The following is a 21,956-nucleotide window of genomic DNA, read 5'->3' on the forward strand; positions in this document are numbered from 1 at the left end:
ACAGGTTCCTTACACATTATAGGCTTGATGCAGGGCTATAGTTGCTCCAAGCCTATTCTGAGTGCTCCAAATCAGTTCTCAGCTAATCCAAAGTATCATCAAGATGTTGTTTCTGAGCTACAAACAGGTCGAAATAGAACTGTTAGACCCTAGCATATCCCTCCCACTCCCTCCTCCAAACTATGAAGAGTTAAGAACACCACTTCTGACATACCAACCTGACAAACCAGTTAGCACAACAAAAAGGAAAGGCAACCCTGCGGAATTGAAAAGTTAGAACTAGTTTTCTGAGCTCCTCAAGACACGGATCAGTAGGCTTAGAGGTACTTGCTGTAGAGCTAGCGGGAATACACAAACACACACATACACACATAAAGAAGTGGACATACCCTCAACTGGTCAAGCAAATATTATACCTGCTCATAACAATATAAACCCACCTGCCATGATGTCATCCAGCGTGTCATTGAGCGTCTGAGCAGGGCTGGCTACCATTAACCCTTGCTGTGTTTCTGTCAGTATTCCTTGCCCCAGCCCTGCTAGTTGTGCTTGGCCCAATACTGGCTGTCCAACTATAACACCTTGCAGTTCTGTAAGATTTGCGATGGACCCTGGAGGTAAGGAACCTGCTGCCAGAGGCAAAGCTTGTGGCATCGCCAGAGGCTGAATTGGTGCAAAACCCGTCTGCGCAGCAGCTTGCTGAGGATCATCTTTAAGCAAGATGGGGTCCACTTGCTGTAATCGTGCATAGTCTCCCTCTGAGAGTTGTTCTCCTACCCCAACAGGAGTCAGTAGTCCCAGATGCTGGCAAGACTGTTGTTGCTGCTGCTGCTGGAGCTGAATTCTTTGCGCTTTTACCTCTAGATATTGCTTTTTTAGCTGCTGCTGAGTTTTCAGCTGTAACTCTCGCTCCACTTTCTGCAGTTCCTCCAAAATCTTTTGTTTCTTCTGAATTTGTTCCTCTCTCGTTTTGTTCAACTCCTCAATCTTCTCTTTGGTGAGCTGGTCAGCGTGTGCCAATTCCAGGGACTGCAGCTGAGCATTCTTCTCTATGGCTTCTTTTATCCTCTGCTCCAGCTCTGTCAACTTGCCCTGAGCCTCTTCTACAATGCTCTCTGGAGACTGATTGGTGATGTAACCCTGTACATCCTGGTTGTTTGCTGGCAAATGACTGCTGGACTTTTGTTTAGAAGCAGCTGTGTGAAAAAGAAACCCCCTCAGAACCAATGGAAGTGCATATGAATGGCATCCTCATTATAGAGCTACTGCTGGGATGCTAAACGGCCAGTTATGCACCAAGACACGGTACCCGCAGAAGATCCGCGTGTACTCTAAAGGCCCTCAAAAGAACACTGAATCTTTTCACTAGCAGTTTTAACACAGCAGTCAGATTGCAATTTAACAGATTACTGCGCATACATTCCAAATATCCCTGCGCTACGTTGTCACATTTACTCCAACCATGGTTATACTTTTGCCAAATGGAAGCGATCGTCTCAAAGAGCCGCTGTTATCAAGTGGTGCTACGAGATAAATGGCAACAAAAGGAAAGGATATGCTGTCTCTTAACTTGACGTTTTGCGCCTGGTGTCGTGTTAAAGACATAAACGTATGGTTACAGCTCTGAAAGCACAGCAAAAAGTGATGCAAAAACATCTCGAGGGACAAGTGACTTGTTCTAGGCCACCGGTTTTGTGTGTAACTCGGTACGTTTTAGGTAGCGCTACGTTTCCTAGGACTACTGAATCCTTTCACTACAGGTATCCAGCTTTGCTCAGTTGACAAACAGCGCTAGAACCCAGGATAGTTATTTATATTTAACGTGATCTAACAGGGTATGTTTAGCCACTACATTTTATCCATAGCAGACATGATTTTGTCTGTGTCAAAACTCAGCTCTCTCTGCCCAGGCAAGGCAAATATTTCAGCCTTCCTGTAAGAATGAGCGATGGACTAATCCAATTCATCTTTTATGAAGAAGTCCACAGTAACACAGCTGACATGATCTGCCATAGCAGTTGGAGAAGGAACAATCAGTTAATTTTGAAGGGCGAAAGGCAAATCAAAACTCAAGATCTGAGTCAGTGGAGGTGCCCAGTTTCTTCCAGTCATCCTCGCTGTATTTCCAGAACAATACAAGTGTACACACAGTATTAATTTTATGACATGCACGCCTGTATTTGCACTATTGCTGATCCTTGATAAAAATTGTTTGGGAAGAGAATTCTTAAGCACAGAAAGCGTTAAGTGTCAAACTGGCGATATCAAAATAGATGCAAATTTAGTCCTAGGAGGACCTGAGCCACATCAGACTAAATGTTTTATAGCACAAGAAATTCCGCCTTCAGTCAAATTAGTCAAATCCACTCCGAGACTACTATCCTAAATAAACACAAGTTATTAAATCAACTACAGTATAGAGATTAGCATGGTTTTTATGACTTCCATTATCAAATTTATATAGGCTTCTGGATGACATTTTGCATTAGTCCAGTATGTCAGACTAATATATATTTTAACATATTTACTTAGGCAGATTTCTTGACGCTTTATGATTACAGGGTTAGATGACTGATACTTCGTATTTGGTGGATAAGCAAATCCTTAAAAATAAAAAAAATTGCCGTTTCCTTGACTGAATCCATAAACATTCGTCATAGGAACTACTCTGCTAGAAGTGCAACCCTCTATCTTCTACCTAGGAAGGATATTTAGAAAAATCAGCTCCAGAACTAAGACTGACCTTTATTTCTGATGGGAAGGGTTGTGGCGACATTAGCAGGGGGTTTGTCAGGCTCCTGGGGTGGGACGACCATGGGCAGCGCCTGCACTGGTACACGAGGAGCCTAAAACGTTGGATACTAACAGATTACTTTTCTCATACTCTAATCTAGTTATAATTCAATAGAAGGTAAACAAAACCTGTTAGAAAAGCAGACTTTAATGGTGACTAATAACATTTAAAACCTTTTTTTTTTGGTTGGTTTTTTTTGTTGTGTTTTTTTTTTTTTTTAATATGCTAAGTTCAACAGTTAACAATTTGAGATCATCTGTCTTCTATATACTTTGCATTTTTAACCTAAGAAACGACTTGACAAGCAATACTCATCTCAGCATGGTGGAGTGATATAGTATGGTAAAGCAAATACAAGTCACAATGGGCTACAAATATAATTCTGAAGAGCCTCATTAAAGCAGACCTTTTCACTTGCCTTCCCCCCCCCCCGCTCCCTCATCTTTTTCCCAATAGTATTTACAGAGCACTAAGCAGCACGCTGACAGCACTACACACTGATGCTCAAAAAGCCTATTTTGAGTGCTCCGAGTCAGTTTTCACAACAGCTCGATGTAATTTTCAATGTGTTCAGCTACAGTTCAGTAATTTATGATATTTCATGACTGACTCTTCTCTCATCTCTAAACTCTTCAGTAAGCTGCAAGAAGAAATGCAAAAAAAAAAAAAAAAAGGCCCCACAAATCAACAGATAACCAAGCCCTTAAATCTTACCCTATTTAAATCATGGGATGGTGGGGTTAGCTGAGTAGCATCAGGTGGAGGAGCAGAAAGCAAGTTGTTTGGGTAATCTAGAAGGTAACAAACCACACTGGTATGACCACCTTTTGCTGCCTCTATTAACATAGTTGATCCATCCTAAAGAGGGAAAGATCATGGTATTAGAAAACACCATCAAGAAAACACGACAACACTGAAGCATTCTAGGAGACATGACACAGTATCTATTAAGGCTGCTTTAATAAATATTCATTCAATCCGCAGTGAGTCCACATCTAAACTTAAGGACTCTATTGTATTTGCAAAAAACCTAGTACTTTTAAAAATTTTCCTTCCTCTTCCACAATTATGACTTGACAACTGGAGTGCAGCCTTTACATTCAGAGTAATCAAAAAACCTGCACTCCTTCTAACTCCAAGTTCTATAAATCCGTTCATGAGCATAATGCCTGCTTGTGGAAACACCAGCTCTTGCATCTTCCATTTAAATCATGACACATTGGGTCAGCTGCAGAGTACCAAAGGAGCAAATTCACTTGGGTATCGCTAGTTTTAAGATTAATTAAAGACTACACCAGAGGAAAATAAAGTAGTTGAGCAACCAACCTTCAATCTGTGTGTAGGATCAGCACCATGAGCTAGCAGTAACTCCACAACTGCCAAATGACCCCCAGCACAGGCCAGCGACAATACTGTATGATCGTTGTTAGCTGTGGTCCTATTCACATTTGCACCTTCAAAAATAGAGGGGGAAAGATGATTTTAAAAGACTTAAACCAGTTCTACCAAAAGTGACAGAAAGTTAACTTTTTTTCTTAAATATGTAAGCATAGTACTCCATGGCTGCAGTCTTAAAACTGATAAATTATATTGGTCAATTATTACTGTCATCGGGAGATCATTTAACATGTCACATGCCACCAAAAAAAAAGGCAACTTTATCTGGACTAGCACTCCAAACTCACTGTTCAAATGGTTACATTCTAAATATGAAACATCACATAGCAGGTAAACCTACTGCTTTTAAATTTGCCAGCAATTATAACAAAAAACAAACAAACAAACCCCTACAAAACCCAACGCTAAAATCCCACACATAGATCCATGCATCTTAGCACCAGCAAGCAGATGATTAATTGCAACTCTGCTTCTTTCCTCTGCAATCTACACAGGAAAAATTACATCACACTGGAAACTTTAGGTCAGTCCTACTCCATACAAGAAAGGTACAAGAAAAAATCATCAGTATCAGCTCGAGAGAGAGAAAACAGCCATTCCGAGCTCTGTATCAACTCTATGCATTCAACAGTGATTTGAGGCTGGATCCGACAGTCCTGACAACACCGAGCAAGTTACAGTCAAAACTCTGAAACAAACAGGCACTTGAAGTTAAACCTCTGAAAAGAAGAGTGCACAAAAGCTGCACTGGGATCATGGAGACATCCAGTTACCACTAATACTGTTGCTGCTTTTACTAGGAATTATAGACCGGAATGTAACAATTTTTAGAAGTCGTTGGAGTTCCCACTAACCTCACCAGAAACCAGAGGTCATCATTACCTGCCTAGTTTGAGAATCAGTGATCCACACGAGTTAAAATATTTAAATCAAATCCAAGGAAGTTACACTAGTACTAACAAGCTCTTAACTTCAAGTAACAGCAGGAAAACTAAAGCCTTTTCACACTCTTACCTTTGCTAATCAAGAACTGAACAGTGCAAACGTGACCTGCTCTTGCAGCTTTCATGAGAGGAGTTCTTCCACCTTCTGATTCATGCTCCTAGAGCAGATAAAGAAATATTTAAAATTCAAAATTCAGAAGTAGCACATGTGAAAGGATGCAATTCAGCCTTTTGGGTTTTTTTGAACGGAAAGACACCAGACATGTAAGATCCCTTTTTACTGTTCTACTAACTACATAGGTAAAAATTTACCTAATATTTGAGCATCTTGCAGACAGGTGAAGCTATCTACCTACCTCTGTACAGGTCTGAGACTCCTGGACAAGAAGCATTCAAGCACATGGTGGGGATTTTAGTTAAACAGAATGTGTTCTGTCATGCTTAACTTCACTTTTTGCTAACGTACTGGTGTACAAGCCTACTGAAATGTAAAATCAATTTACCTTTGTCATCTTAATTCCATTACGGTACACCAAATAGATCACATCAGAACAGAACTATCAACTGTTTGCTGCGTAAGGATTAGCACAGTTTTGCACGTACAAGTATTAACCCATAATCAGCTCAATAACTGAAAGCTGAATACCATTCAGGACTGCACATGACAAAAGAACAAAATCCTCTATTTTTCTGTATAAGAAACCTTGAATGGCTTGGAAAACGCTTTAGACATCAATCACCAAAGTACTGTAACTGACCTAAGCACTTCCAGGTAATTAAACAGCCTAAAATCCATGAGCAAAACATCGCCAAGTCTCACTTAGTTAAAAGAAAAAGGTTCAAAGATAATTTGAATACAACTACTACAACTAACAGCAAACTCGGTTAAGTTTTCAGCAACGAACACGGGATCAAAAAAGGTCATCAATAAATACACATGTACAATTTGATTTCCTAATTACAATTTTAAGAAGGTAATGACTTACCAGATCTGCACCTGCCTGAAGTAAGACATCTGCTACATCAGTATGGCCATTTTCACAGGCATATGTCAGTGCCGTGTCACCTGTTGCCGTTGTTGCGTGCACATTAGCCCCTGAAGCAATAGTAACGAGCGTGTAAGCTTTGTGAAGTTCAGTACAGAAAATATGCATATTCTTCATCATCTTTACCAGATCAGGTAGCTAATTTTAAACTTGCCCTTTCTAAAGCAACATCTGTGAAACTGACAACTTAATGATACTCTAGATGAATTTAAAAAAAATAAACAAACTAGAAGTTCAAGTCCAAGCAAGTTGTCCTGGTTTTTGCTTAGTTAGTTAAACTAAGCTTAGGCTGGTTAAACTATCACATGAGTATACATCAACTTAATCCTCAAAAGGTAAATTAAGATCCAACTACTAAATTACTTAAGGTTCTACAAACCTTTGCACTCAACTTCAAGAAGTTGCTAATGAAAATGTCAAGAATACGGAAAAAGATCTTCTTCTCTTAAGGTTACATAAAATCTCTACAAAACTGATAGCAAATTACTCCATACCTGCAGCTAATAAATATTTAACCAGCTCCAAATGACCCTCTTGAGCAGCCTCCATCAAAGGTGTAGAACAACCAAGTTCTATGTCAGCTCCTGCTTTAATAAGAAAATCAGCAACCTCCAAAAAACCTCCACAGCAAGCCAGAGTTAATGCGGTTTCTTGCGTCTCCTCTGTTTGAGCATTGATGTTCGCTCCTAAAAACAACACAAAACACCAGAACCACACTTACATCAAAAAACACTAGTTCCTGAAACCAGTATGAGCAAAGCCACTTCCTGATGCATGTGGCATCTTATTACATATATCATTTCCAGAGCTGCAGAAATTCTCTTCTAAAATCGTAGTGGATCATACTAAAAGACTTCAACTTTATTTAAATACTTTAGAAACTCTTCTGAGGACCTCAAACACTTCTCTACAGCTTTTCAGCAATAACACCATCTCAAGATAGTCCAAGGCCATCGCGCAGAATATAAGTTACCCATGTTACCTGGTTGCTCATTCTTCGATGTCTGTCTGAAAAATGCAAACCTGTTCTGAAGAACAATTCAGAATGACCACTTACAAAGTAAATGAGCAGAGCTAAGGATATTTGCTAAAAAAAACCAACCCAAAACCCCACCAAACTCAACAACTGCTCAAAAAGTAGCAGGGTGGAGTTCAGAAGTTGTTGAAGAAGGAAACAAAAATTATATTAACTTACCTTTTTCCCCCTCTACCTCTAACATACACAGATACCTACTGAATTATAGTCCACAGAAGGCACTACAGTAATTACCTTGACCAAGTAACAGTGCCACCATCTCTTCATGGCCTTCTCTAGCTGCTTCCATTAGTGGTGTGTATCCCTCATCATTCACCTCTTCCAAGTTAGCTCCACGTTCAATTAACAAAGCTGCCAGTTCGACGTGCCCGCCACAGGCTGCCAAAGTCAATGGAGACTCGAAAGAGTCAGCAGGCATGTTCACCTGAGCTCCACTGTCAAGAAGTAATCTTGCCACTTCCACATGGCCATCCTAGGAATTCAAAAAACCAAGATCAAAAGACAGTCAAAATAGTAAAACTGCCCCTCTTCTCCAAAGCTTTAAGTAGTCACCAACTCAAATTAACTCAGAAGACATGGAAAGCAACCAGTGAGTAAAGAAGTCCAAAAATACAATGACATTTGTTAACAATTTTCCTAAATATTTTTGCTAAGTATTTGGATAAAGATCTACTATTAAAGAGGCAACTGAAGAAACTTCAAGCACATTTTAGCAAATATGTTCAATTCGAAACCAAAATATCATGAGCCACATATCAAACTTTACCACCGATGGTGTAAGTAACAAGCTGTTCAACTTCACATCAAACTCAAGTTCAAATGTTTGGGATAAGCTTAGCTGAGGAGGGAGGGAGGAAACAAAACCCAAACAGTTGAGAAGGAGCTTGACACTATTTTAGAAGCTTGCCTCCTCCACAAGAACAATACCAGCACCAGAGCTCTAATACCCAGTAGTCCCTTTGTTAAAGACTGTAGAAATAGAATCATATGTGTGGAATTATCTAAAAGCACAAATTCTAAGAAATAAGTTACCACACAAACGTATTTCTTCTTGCATTCTGACAACAAATTTACTCCTAACAACAAAAACAGTCTAGTGAATAGGAGTATTAAGAGAATTTCAGTTCAGATCATCTCTTGGATGTAAGAACAGGTTTTGATGCTCTTCCTAAAGACTATAAAACCTTTACAGTGCAACAAGTCACTCAATGCCAATGCTTTCTACTTTGTCAAAGAGATGGAATTTTGTTTTAAATTCAACATGCAGTTCCTTTATTTATTAAACACGTTGTATTTATTTACAAAACCAACGCATGACAGGAATACAGTTTGTCCTCAAGTCCATACAGACTGTTAGTGTCTCTGAGTATTCACATTACAGACTCTCAGCTTCTGGGGAGGGAGACAGAAGAGAGGACAGAACTTAAATTGAACAATTTTGCTTCCTTCTGTTCTTACAAAGAAGCCATGCACAATGACACTGCTCATCTGACTTTCTCCCTCCAAGACAAAAGCCAAAACAAGACCATTTGTTCCTCATACATCACAGGAACCACCTGAAGTACAGCCTTCCTTTAGCAGGATCATGGCAGGACGTTCCATATACCATTATCATGCTGTCAAACTTGTTTTACCGAAACAAGTAGCTCCTAATTTTGCTTTCTTCCTTTAGAAACAAAGAAAATATTTGAGCATATGATTTTCATCATGTTTGTAGCATGCCGTAAATTCAGGAACTATTTCAAGTGGCTTTTCAGCTGTATGTTTACACTGGAGGCCTGAAAGTGACATATTCACATGCCACTCAATTCTACTTTTCTTCAGACAGAAGCAGAGACCAGCTCGGTCCCCGCAGTCCAACAGCAGCACAAACTCTCCAAGCTGGTTTTCTCCATGAGGAAATTGCCATCAGCCCAACTTGCAGTAACCAGAATGGGAAAAGGGCTGATACAAAACACGGGGGGGTTGCCTAGAAAAAGCAGCAGCTTACCAGGAATGCAAGGCTCTAAGGCTAACCCAAGGTTGTCACTCAACAAGGTAAGTACACCTTGATCTCCGATTAACTAATAAGAGGTAGCAAATCGCAGCCATTGCCACCCTCACCAAGCTACGAATCACAACCCCAAAAAACTCTTTTCCAGACAAAATACCAAACTATCTGACATTTTAATGCTTCATTTTCTTACCCATTTTATACCTTTTTCTGATACCCAGGGAGCAATACACAATTTCCTCTCGGAAAAATATCTAGGACATTAACTAGGACATACTCGCCTTTTACACGAAATGACAACACTATTTTAGGGAAAAACTCCAAGACTCCATAAAGAATCTTTCCTTAGGGAAAAGCAGAGACGGTGCCTCAACCATCAGGCTCTGGCAAGACAGCTCACTAATCATCCCTGATTCACCACAAGTATGGCAAAGAGCAGCATAAAGGTATGCTGCAAAGCTTCTTATGGGCCAGGCAGTGCTGAGAATAACTGCTGGTGTTTAACCACAAAGGGACATTGTTTCTGTGCTTTAACAAACCTTGCAGTGGGCTGGTGCTGTTCAGCTCCTCTACAACAGCTAGAAAAAGCCTTGTAACTGCTATTAGATCACAAAAAGTCGTCTGACCAACGTGCACAAGCGCACCACATGGATCTTATAGATCACCCACTGTGGGCAATCAGTACTCACTGTGGAAGATGAAGTTACGTCAGTAAGAGGAAGTGCAAACTAGACAAACCTGCCTTCTGCTCCCACAAGGCAAATCACATTGCCCAACAACTCCTCTGCATTAAACCAATGTTAACTGCTGTCTAGAAAAAAGCTCTCGGTCAGAAGTCTTCCCGAATGCCTTGCAGGACAAGTTTTAAACAGTCTCACTGGGTTGTATGCAAGTGCTGTGCCACATATAAACAATTCAGTAACATACATTCCAGTTCAATACCATTCTGGAGAAGGTAGGTTTCTTCTGCTACTGAAGAGTGACAACCATTTCTGCAAAAAAACATGCAGAGATGAGAAGCTCCTGCACTGCTTTATTTCAGACTGCAACCTTTTCCATAGAATCACAGAATGGTTTGGGTTGGAAGGGACCTTAAAGATCATCCAGTTCCAACCCCCCTGCCATCAGCAGGGACACCTTCCACTCGACCAGGTTGCTCAAAGCCTCATCCAGCCTGGCCTTGGACACTTCCAGGGAGGGAGCACCTACAACTTCCTTGAGCAACCTAAATGTATTTACAGCAGTATTTAAAAATACAGCAGTATTTTTCTATACTGCTGTAGAAAGCTGCTCCCTCTCTTAAGCAAAGCTGAAGGTACTGCGACTCTCGACTATCTGTGAGTTATGAGCAGCAGCATGGAAATGCCTACTGAGGAACAGTTTCCTACAGAAATAAGGGAGAGTTTTTTTCTTCCCCCACCACTATCGCTCACTAAGTCTCAATAAAAATTTTCTGCGAGTCCTAAGGACGTCTGTTAGTCTGTCGGTGGAAGGAAAAGGCGGTGAAGAGGGTGGCAAGGAAAAGAAGGCTGGCTCCACGGCTCCGTGAAATGGTAGCTTTCTCTGCAAACTTCTGATATGTCAAGAAGCCATTCTGCTGAGAAAGCTACTGCAACATCAAACAAGATAATTGTATCGTCACCTTCCAGGGAACTTGCTGCAAGGACAGCGCCCATGATAGTTATATGCCTAATTTATTGAGATTTTAGAGTGAGATAAATAATAGTTGAAGCCCTGTTTATCTCTATGCCTTTCTTTTTAACCACTTCTTCAGAAGTTTAATGGTTTCTGTGAATGATTTCCCTATCTGAAGCCATTAAGTTTCTCGAATAGACATAACTGCCTGATTTTAGAATCATCACAGTTATTTCAGGGAAGAGAAGACTACATAACGAGTTGCAGCACTCCTCTATGGCCACAGATCCACAACATGACACTACACAAGGCTAATGACATGAAAAATCCAATCCATGAGAAATCTATTTAGAGAGGAAGGTAAAAAGGAATCCTAAGAGACAAGTTTTCAGTTTTACATTTAAATTTCATACTCAGATGAAGGATTATGGAATAAATTAGCATAAGACATCAACTAGTGACCTACCTAAGCAGGCTGCAGCTATGTCTCCAAAATAGTAGAGGAAAACTGAAGTGTCGCCCAACAGCCTACTGCAACTCAGAGTCACAAAGAAAACTAGGTGGGGATCTAAAAATGGACCCTAATTCTGCTCCATTTTGTTTCACTTTCATTTCTCCAGCAGGAAAAGTTTCAAAATATTCTCAGTTGTAGAGACACAAACTGACTGATTTTTTCCTCCTGCTAGCTTACCCCAGCCAAGCCTTGGGATGGTGCTGGGTTATTGAACTCATGGCAGTTGTATTCACATCTCTGAGAGGGGATACCAAAGTCTAAACAATTCCAGGAGGACAAATAAAGGGAATAAATGGTGGACACGTTTACTCCATCATCAATGGAACTACCAAAGGAAAGGGTCAAAGCAATTGAATCCTACTATCTCAGATAATTTGAAGGAAACAGATTGCAAATAAAATATGTGCTTTGAAGAATATACAAGCAGATATATGACACTTACCCTAACTACTTGAAACAAAAAGTCTATCTAAAGACACCAATTTAGCAAGTTTTCTTCACTATGAAAGCCTGGATGAATCTCAAGTCCAGCATCAATTATACCATTCCAGTATTAAAAATGTACCCATACATAAGCTTTTAAAGAAAAAGCTTCTTATATATTTGTGTTCTACAGAAAAAAAACTATTATCCAAACATCAGAAGTCTTCACAGAACCTTGCTAAACTTTACAAAACAGTAATCTATTCTACACTGGCATTTTACAGTTGCCTCAGATGGGCAAAGCAGCAACATGAAAGTACTCTTTATTAGTGAAAAGTTAACAATTTTCCTTTCTATTTCTTAGTTGCTTCCCAAGCAGTTTCTGCTCATGAGTTTTCAAGGAACACATGGCTATGTGAGCCACACTGGAACAAGTTGCACGTGCACAGCTAAACACAACCACCTACACTGAAAGAGAAGTTCACCTACCAACTCCTTAAACATGACACAGGTATGTTAAATGTCTCCAATAACCAGGCTATGGCCCATATTCACTACCTATGTTTAGCACACATTAGAATTTTCAAAAGCATTCCAACAACCACTGGGAATCTTCCAATTCAAGTTATTTAATTTGGAGTTTCCTGTATAAACGATTTTCCCATTGTAAGCTGGTAGTTGCTTATCCAGAAGCATGCAGAAAAAAAGAAAGAAAGAAAAAAAGAAAGAAAGAAAAAAAGAAAGAAAGAAAGAAAAAAAGAAAGAAAGAAGAAAGAAAGAAAGAAGAAAGAAAGAAAGAAGAAAGAAAGAAAGAAAGGGTTCTGTTCATATAAATTATTATTTACTTTTGGCTAACTCTTGAAGTCATTATTTCTCTGAAATGATGTCACAAAAAGACCTGTTTCAAACCAGGCCTCCATGATTATCAGAAGGGCAAAAAGCAAAGACCAAGTGATATAAAACAACACAGAGGGAGATGTAACCTACAGAATCAGCTCTGGGACAATGAGCACAGCCTTACTCACTGATTTCTGCCACTTCAGAACAAAAAATAAAGTGCAGCTGGAAATACAGAAACCTATTTATTCAAAGGATGGGTTAACAGAGCTCTCCTGCTAACACAAGATTCAAGTTTTAGCTGATGTCTCTTAAGAATTCAACTACTTTGTCAGCCACCAGAGGAACAAGCTCAATTTTGCTGTTTTAGGAAATACTGTTTTGCAACCAGGTATCCCCCCCCCTCCCATCCCCAATGTCTTCTGTGAAAGGGAAATCAAGTACACAGGAGAATCAAAACATCACACAGTTAGATTCTGTATCAAAAGGAGACCAAAAGGAATTGCTTTTTTCATCTTCAGGAAGTGAAGCAAGACTACACATGCCTCACTGCTCAAGCCATACATCTCTTACCATGCAAGCCTCCATGAGAGCAGTATGCATTTCATCTGTCTTGTGTTCCTGGTCTGCACCAGCTTCCAGCAGAAATCTCACCATTTCTAGGTGGCCTGTATGAAGAAAATAGTTACCAGATTAAAAACCACTCCAGAAAGTGCATTTCACAAGCCATAGAAAGGGTCTAATGTATGCAATGAAGGTAACAGAAGGTTGTGTTACAACATAAAACAAAAATCCCATTAAACACTTGACAGGCACTTTCCTAATCTATGCATTCAATACACAAAGAAGCTGAACAGCGTAGTTCCTTTAAATACAACCCAATTCACTTAGTTTCTAAACTCATGTCTGCACTACGTGCACTCCTTGAGGTGATATTAGAGCTGAGCAATACACGTTCCAAAAGCTTTACCAGGGTGATTTATTTTGTGCAAAGATATTTAGATTTTTTTCATCTACAGAACGTTGGGGGTTTTTTTGGTGAAATTCAGGCTTTCCCCTCTAATTGAGTCAATTGCTTGACTCTGAGCTCACACCAACCTTCATACCATAAAACATAGGAAGCAGATGGACCTTCACACTTCCAAGCATACTCTTAGGAATTCAACCATCTAAGAATCCTCCCAAGATAAGGACACCTAACAGCTTTTTGAAAGAATTTGCTCTCAACCACTCCATTAATTCACAGCTATTATTAACCCAGCTTCGCTACGCAGTCATGACCAACACAGTAAGCAAGCAGATAAAACCAAACAAACCCAACCAAACAAAGAAGTCAAACAAATAAAAAAAAAATCCACCATTTCATAACTTAACATGACCATGGCTAAACCTGAGAACTAGAACTACACCTAGCAACACCACTGAATAGCACAAATACTGCCCAACATGAGGTTACACCGCCTTTTCACTCTTCCCCCTTTATTTGGGAGAAGTTAGTGACCTTCCTGGTCACAAATATCAAATATTATTCAACTACAGTAAGAAAGCAACTTGAGAAAATTAGGATCTTATTTTTATACCCTCAACATGGAGCACAAAGCTAGACAAATCATATATGTATAAGGTGAAGAAAATAAAAGCCTGAATAACTTTAATTTTGTCCGATATATCACAGTAAACAACTAACTAAGCACAGACTTTGAATTTTTCGTCCCTGTTTTCCAACCTCCCTTCAGGATTCAGAGCCCAAGCACATTTTCTTACGGAGGGAATGTTTCAGTGTCCCACTCCCCTCTTCCAAACACAGCCTTTGCTCTGACAGCCACCACTAAAGACAATGACCACGGCTTATGAAGGCATTCAGCAACAGCCAACCAAGAACTTATCAAGGCAGGTTAAAAAAAAACATAAATGAAAGATTAAGAGCATCTTCTCCTGAGCTGCTACAGAAGTACCTCTGCTACTGGCATCAATCACTCTATGATGCCAGAAGCCACTCTAACAGCTCTGATAAAACACGTCCCAAGTGACTAAAGACCAACTTCTCAGCTGTGTGAACACAACTGGCCTCTTAAGCATCTTCATCCCTTGCTTGGGTGATGCAAGATAGCTGCCTAATACCCTAAAGGAGGCAAGAAAGGCCTGTTGTTTGCCAAAGCACTGACACCTAAAAGGCAAGTCCCTAGATCCTGCATGTTTTCCAAGTGCCAAGTCCTTTAAATTTAAGTCATTTTTAAACCTAAGCAGATGCATCTTTTAAAATATAGTCACCTTACAGAAAGTTTACCATACTTTATGATGAAGTGTGCTATTTCCTCACCTCATAACTCATTTAACAGAGAATAGAAAAGTCTTTTGAACCATCATAAAGGCCATACTCGCTTTCTCCACACTGCTCATCATTTCATATACGGTACAGACATGCTATGTGGTATCCCAGCCAGGACAAAAGCAATACAACAAAGTGTCTATTTCTACCCTTTAAATTCATTTTGTCCTAGACAGCAAAGCTGAATAAATACATGTTTGAAAGACTTTCCATACCTGTCACGCTTTTCTACACTCCTTACACCTTTGTAACAAGTACAGTATTTGGTACCATACCTTTGTAGCAAGCCAGAGTAAGCGCGCTCTCCTTGAACTCATTGGAATGCGTATTGATGCCTGCTCCGTTTTCCAGCAGCACTCTGGCCACTTCCACGTGGCCGGCGCTTCCTGCTTCCATCAGAGGAGTGTGACCATTCTCATTATGGTCCTCAATGCTAGCGCCCGATTCCAGAAGGACTTTCACAACATCTACATAGCCTCCGGCACAGGCGTACGTAAGGGCTGTATTGCCTAAAGCCAAAAGAGAAGAAGGTTTGAAAACAGAATTTGATAACATTTCTACACACTGGGAACTTCAGCTTATGCTCCATTTCATCCCTTGACCTGGATATCTTACAGAATAGGGTTTTTTGCCAGGCTAGAGATCAAAAACTACAGGAAAGGGGGAAAAAAGTAACTGCACAAAGTACCTGAGTGCTGACAGACTGAAGATCTCCATTAGCCTGGTGACCGCAGTGAAGAATCATAGAATGGTTTGGGTTGGAATGGACCTTAAAGCTCATCCAGTTCCAACCCCCCTGCCATCAGCAGGGACACCTTCCACTAGACCAGGCTGCTCAAAGCCTCATCCTGCCTGGCCTTAAACACTTCTCTTCCCATTTCCACCCAGCTAATCCTAGTTTCTGTCACAAAAATCCATCTCTTTTCCTGCTAGTCAGCAGGGTCAAACCATGCTGTAAAAAGGGAAGCTCAAAACAAAGAGCAGAATGAACTTCTGCTTCTAAATCAAGTCTTAAACACCTCTAAAGGGCTAGTTCAAAAATGCCCATAGTCTTTAAAAGGAGACAAAAAATAATCTCCATGGAAAAACTACAAAAAGATATACCTGAACAGAACAGTCAAAGAATCTGCCTTTATGAAAGACACTTTGGGAAAAGGTAAAGGTCAAAGCAGTATTACTGCTCAGACCTACCTGACTGAGGAGGGGGAAAAAAAAACCCAACAAAAACCCAAGTGTCTTCAGATATCCCAACTTTCTTCATCATTCAGGGTCAGTACTCCATGTGTCAATGACTGCTGATTACACACAATCTCTCCACTTCAAGGCCACACGCACAAACTAAGAAAATTTCTCAACTTGCTCACTTCAACACAAATGCCTACTAAACTACCATGAGAAAAATGGGGGGGGGAAGGGAGAGTGGGAATCTTCTTAGGTTTACTGTTTTCCCTTGGATTCCTAGACTTGACACTAAATAATCTTCCATGTACATACAAACTTCCTAAACAGTGCTTAAAATACTATGTGACAACAAATCCTACATACACAAATGCCTTTCAGTTACTAAGTGACCTTATCCACCTCTGCATGGCCAAAACCAACTCATATTTTACAGCTTTATTACAGAAAGAGAAAGAAAAGCAGAAGCTAAATAGTAAAACCACAAGGAAGCATTCTGCGTTGCTTGGCTGAGCGCCATTCCTCTCCAATTCCCACACCAAGTTGCCCACACACTGCAAATCTCAGCTTTCCAGTCGTTTTCAACAAGTTCTAACACACTTATTTACCTGTTGATGACTGTGCATTCACATCAGCACCATGAGCTAGCAGCAATTTGACGATTTTGACGTGTCCACCATTAGCAGCAGCCATTAACGGTGTTATGTCTCCTTTAATACCACGGTCCTCTACATTAGCGTGCATCGCCAGAAGAACCTGCCAACAGAAGGGTGATCAACAACGCTGGCAAGTGACAAACCAGCACGTCAAGATGGTCGAAATGCTACACAAAGCCCCCAATACACAGGTTTCTGGGGGTTTTTTTTTAAGAAACACTTAAAGAAAGTAAGGCCAAAGAATTCATTACCAACGTTCAGATTACACGTAAGTCTTCATTTGCCAGTTAACTGGCATCATCCTCTAACTTAACATCACTTTCTAGGTGCATAAGACTGGAATGTATTCATTCAACACTTATTCTTATACAATCCACACATATTAAAAACAGTTTGGAAACCAACCTGTGCAAGCTCATAATATCCTGCTGAGCAGGCTAAACAAAGGAGGCTTTCCCCTTCTTCGGTGTGCTCGTTCACACTTCGTCCTTCAATTAGCAACTTCCGCACAGCGTTTACATCTCCTTCTGAACAAGCCTCTGCCAAGCTGCGGCTAGGAAGATAGAAAGCATTTAAAAGTGAAAATGGGCTATGCTTGAAATGCTTGCTCTACCTGCAGAGTAAAAAAATCCAACCATGCCACGAGGATGGAGTCAACAAAGACAGAAAAACAATTTTTAAAAGTGCCAACTGCTAATTAAAGAAGTGTCTTTTTTACACTTCCAAGTTTTCCACGGAACTTTTACCAAAATTATGTGCATACAGAACCACCCCCTGCTAGTAATTTTTTAACAGAAGTTTACAACATTTGCAGGATGACCCTTTAGGACACCAAATTCTGCACTATGTACAACTGAAGCAGAGAGAAGACATGACCACGGGCCTGATTTACGGTCTCAGCACTATACCTACAGCACCATGTTATGTCCTACAGAAGTTCAAAGCATTTTCTGGTAATCCCTTAAGAATGTGAGAAGTAGTAACTTTCCCTTTTGAAAGGCTAAATCATACAGCATTGCAAACAAAACACTGTTGGTTTCTATCACTAATTATGACAGAATATAGCATCCCAGCCTATTCCTGCTCTGTAGTTCCAATCTGAAAACACAGATTTTTGTCCCACTCATTTTCTGAAGTAAGGTTCAAAGCAGAACTGACTAAATCACAGTAAGTACCAACGCTGTATTACTTTCCCAAACAGCAACCATTACTCAAGAGTTGCCTGCACCTTCTCTTTTGCCCCCAGATCAGAGGACAGAGAAATCACCTGTCCATCTCCACAACACTTGAACTTTTGTTCAGCACTGTAACTATTAAACTAAAACAAAGCACTTGCATCGCTTTTCTCCTATAAGAAAATTAAATCACTTCCCCTCTGCCCTGTGCTGAAAACCCCAGAATTTTGTAATGCAATCTGTTATTTCCCTTGTGGCCCTAACTCAACCAAGCAGAAAAGTGTAAAGTTCTCCTGGTTTGATAAGCCCTAAATCAGAGTACTTGTGGGTCTCCTGTCACTCCACGAGTTCTTCACTTCTATCATTCCAATTCTATTGCAGTCAAAAAGGCCCTACAAGAACCCTATTATCCATCCCTCTGATTCTGTCTTCTGTCTACATTGCCTTCACTCCAAAACAGTTATTGCTTTGTGAGAATAAAAATTCAAGTCTGACATATTTCTCTACTCTGCTTCAAATAACTGGATCAATAACAATAAACCGAAGACTACTGGCCTCACTCCACCCACTGCCTTTCCATCTCTTCTCTATTTAGGAAGTCCCAGCAACACAGAACTAACTTAGAAGGGAATGGAAAAATAAGGTGCTTGACAGAAAACTTTTGCAAGACACAGAACTATGTGACTATGAGCAATGCTTACTCTACTGAAGATGTAAAAGCAAGTATTTGTGTAGCAAGGACTAAGCTATACCTGTATGTTGTACTTGGGACTCCCATTTCATTTGTGCTACCAGACACAACATTAATACATGGAGAATTATTTCTCAAATATGTCTGTTCATTGCATTTTCATCCTTTATTTTCATTTCCCACGTTCTCTGCCCCAGTAACAACTTTGGCAAGGAAATAGGCAGCTGGGGGCAGGGAGGGAGGCACGGAGAACAGCAGCAGACCTAATCCCAAACTATTCTGCTCTTCTTCACGTGTCCTGATCAACACACCAGGAAATGTTTCTCTGGAGTTACTCAGTATACAAGGAACAAACTGCCAGTAGTGGAGCAGCACTTGGTTGTTCCCACTAACGCTCTGTTTCTGTTATGCTGACAGTTTATGACAGCCTAGAAGATACCTTTCTTTTTCTTTCCCAATAAGAAAAAAAAAAACAAACCCACAAAGCCAGAAAGTCCAGTTAAAAAGCAGCAACTCTCTGGCCAAAGCTCTGTCCAAGGTCCTCCCTCCCCGACACGAGAAAGCTGCTGACTGCCATGAAGGCTCCAGTCCCTCAAGACTGTTTTCCTTCCTCAATTAAAGAAGGCACTCTGAAGTTCTCTAAACCAACAGACTGGGTGGATTTTTCTGGTTCTAAAGCTAGTCATGCTATCACTGAACAACCCATTTTGGGATTTGCTATTTTTTGGGGGGCTCATTGTATTTAAGAGTTTCGGAATTTTGTTTCTGTAGTTGATCAAATTAAATGACTCTGAGTATGATTTCTGAATTCTAAGCAGTATTAACTGCTTCACTCCCCACTGCAAGACCTGTCAGTCCAGGAATATTTAACAGAAGAACCACAGGTGACAATTTAGCAATCATGTCACAAGAGTTTCACCATCCTGTAATCAGAGGAGACACAACAAGACAAACGGCTTCTAAAAGTATCAAAGTACTGAAAAAAAAAATGAAATCCAATATAAAATTGGGCTTACTTGTCCGTCTGCCCTGCATTTGCTGTGCTTTCTGCTCTCATCCGTGTAAGTGCAGCGGCAGCTTCATCCAACGCGCAACTGACCGAAGAAGTCAGTCTGCGAAGCACCTCAGGATCTGCAAATGCTTTACCATCAGCTGTAGACAGCTTACCTATTCCTTTCAATCCAATTTACAGCAAATTGGTACGTGTGCCGGAAAAGGAGAAAACAGAGAAGTTGAAATTGAGCCTATGAGATCTGTTGGCAGACACATTCCAAGCAGAATGAACTACAGCTTCCAAAATGAAAGGATTAACTGTTGACAACACTCGTTTAAAAGCTGCACTCATATGCGATGAGTGAAATCCTTCAAGCCACAGAAAGTATTATTCTTCAACTATTGACAACTACTAAGCATAAGAAACTAGCAAAGTTTTTCATATAGTAATTGCTACAAAATAAAGTCTCACTGAGCACTTTAGTTTTTAATATTAAGGTTGCAAGCTAAGGTCAAGTGTCAATTTTTACTGAGGCTTTTAGAAATCAAGCGTTGGAGGAATATATTAGAAACACGGCCTTCACATGAAACTCTGATTTTCCAAAATTTCAAATGCCTGCAAGCTAAGGTCAGGTGTCAATTTTTACTGAGGCTTTTAGAAACCAAGCGTTGGAGGAATATTATTAGAAACATGGCCTTCATATGAAACTCTGATTTTCCAAAATTTCAAATGCTTTAACCAACTTCTTTCTCTTCAATGACTTGCACAACCCTGCCAAGTTCACACAGCCTTACATTCTGCATTTGTATCATGCTCATATGGATTAGTCTTATGCAAGCAGTTCCAGTATGGCCTCACGTGTAAAGGCTTCGGGGTTAAACCTCTATGGGACACAGGTACTTACCTGCAGCTTCAAGTAAAGCTTCTAATCTTGCCTGGGTTTCTGGATCTACTGTTCGTAGGTCAGCACCATCGGCAGTACTTGACAAAAGCAATTTCGAAGCTGTTTCCAACATAGGGTTTTCTAGATCATCCTGATCCAAGATAAACGATTCCACCTGAAAAACAACAGATTTGGTTTAAGAATTATGGAACTGACCAAAATATACTTAACACACCAAAAAACCCACTGTTGTAGTTATCACGTGAGCATTTCCTTTTTAAGTACGTTGTCAGCCAAACTATCCTGAGTTGACTCAAAAGGGTATTATTTCATCAATGAGATTTTCCAAAATCACACACAAAGAATGTACCTTTTATCACCTGAACCATTTACTCCATGACTGGAAACCACACGATACGCTAGAAAAGTTTAAGAGTCACCCCACACATCCTGACTGCACTCTACAATTTTCAAGTCCAACTTAACACAGGGAGGGAAATGCAAAAGAACAGATATCACTCCAGAAGGCCTCAAGGTAGTAGCTGCCATGAGTTTCTATGCAAGCTGTTGGGTTTTTCCCCTCCCTCCCCAAAGCATGAAAGATATGTATAACAAAGAATTACTGTATTTCACACAACCCAGTCATCTTTCCAAGAAGTAACCTATCCTCAAATGGCATTAAACTCTACTAGCACACAACACCAGAAAAAACTAAGTCACCACTATCTTAGTGTCGACTATTTCCTTCTGACTTGCAGAAAAATTCTCTCAGCTACCTCATTTCTTTCAAGCCTTCTATCTCCCAAACCAACATTTTTAAAAACCAAAAGGACCAGCAACATGTTCCAGACATAATGACCTCAAAAGCCAGATATGAGGGTTTCACAGAATCTTTGTCAATACATATTTATTTAAAACATTACCTACAGAATATGCAACCCACTGTACCTGCCTTTTTCAGAAGACAGATGCTGAGTGGTCCAAGTTCTTCTAAAGATCCTACTTTCCTGTACTGTCCATTTGTTTTTGTTGTGAAACACAGAAACTACAGTATATTGGAGAGAAAAGCCCCTAATAGCCATTTGTGTTTCACTGCCTATTAAAGGAGGACTGGGTCAAGTAGTTTGTAGAAGACTCCCCTCCAAGGGTTCCACGAACACGCCTCTAAGCCTACAAACTAGCCATGGAACCATTCAATTAGATTATAAAGAATGAGTTTAAACACTCTCCCATACAGAGCTCATCAGCCTCAAAAATCCACACCTGCAAAAAATCAAAGAAATTAAAAAAATAAAAAACAACCCCAAACAAAATCAAAAATTGATCTAAATATAAGTGCCAAACAAAGCACATGTGTCAACCACCCCTACAACATGACTAAAAACTTCCATCATCTTTGGATAAAAGCAGCTACTGTCTGTAGTACAGC

At 40.1% G+C, this 21,956-nt stretch overlaps 1 protein-coding gene across 1 annotated transcript; it reads right to left on the reverse strand.

The window, feature by feature from the left end:
- Positions 1-440: 440 nt before the first annotated feature.
- On the reverse strand, positions 441-20,699 carry LOC104532513 (ankyrin repeat domain-containing protein 17; the record flags this gene model as incomplete). The annotated part of the gene is made up of 14 exons (XM_010177744.2): positions 20,549-20,699; positions 19,667-19,823; positions 17,190-17,337; positions 16,737-16,884; positions 15,225-15,458; positions 13,194-13,288; positions 7,453-7,690; positions 6,677-6,868; positions 6,123-6,232; positions 5,207-5,294; positions 4,121-4,248; positions 3,509-3,652; positions 2,744-2,846; positions 441-1,196 (listed from the first exon to the last, which is right to left on the reverse strand). Coding segments are annotated over exons 1-14 (2,653 nt in total), but the record flags the coding sequence as incomplete, so codon positions are not given.
- Between the last annotated feature and the right edge of the window lie 1,257 nt (positions 20,700-21,956).

This window comes from Antrostomus carolinensis, unplaced genomic scaffold, assembly GCF_000700745.2.
Source record: "Antrostomus carolinensis isolate BGI_N321 unplaced genomic scaffold, ASM70074v2 scaffold7821, whole genome shotgun sequence".
Classification (NCBI taxonomy): domain Eukaryota; kingdom Metazoa; phylum Chordata; class Aves; order Caprimulgiformes; family Caprimulgidae; genus Antrostomus; species Antrostomus carolinensis.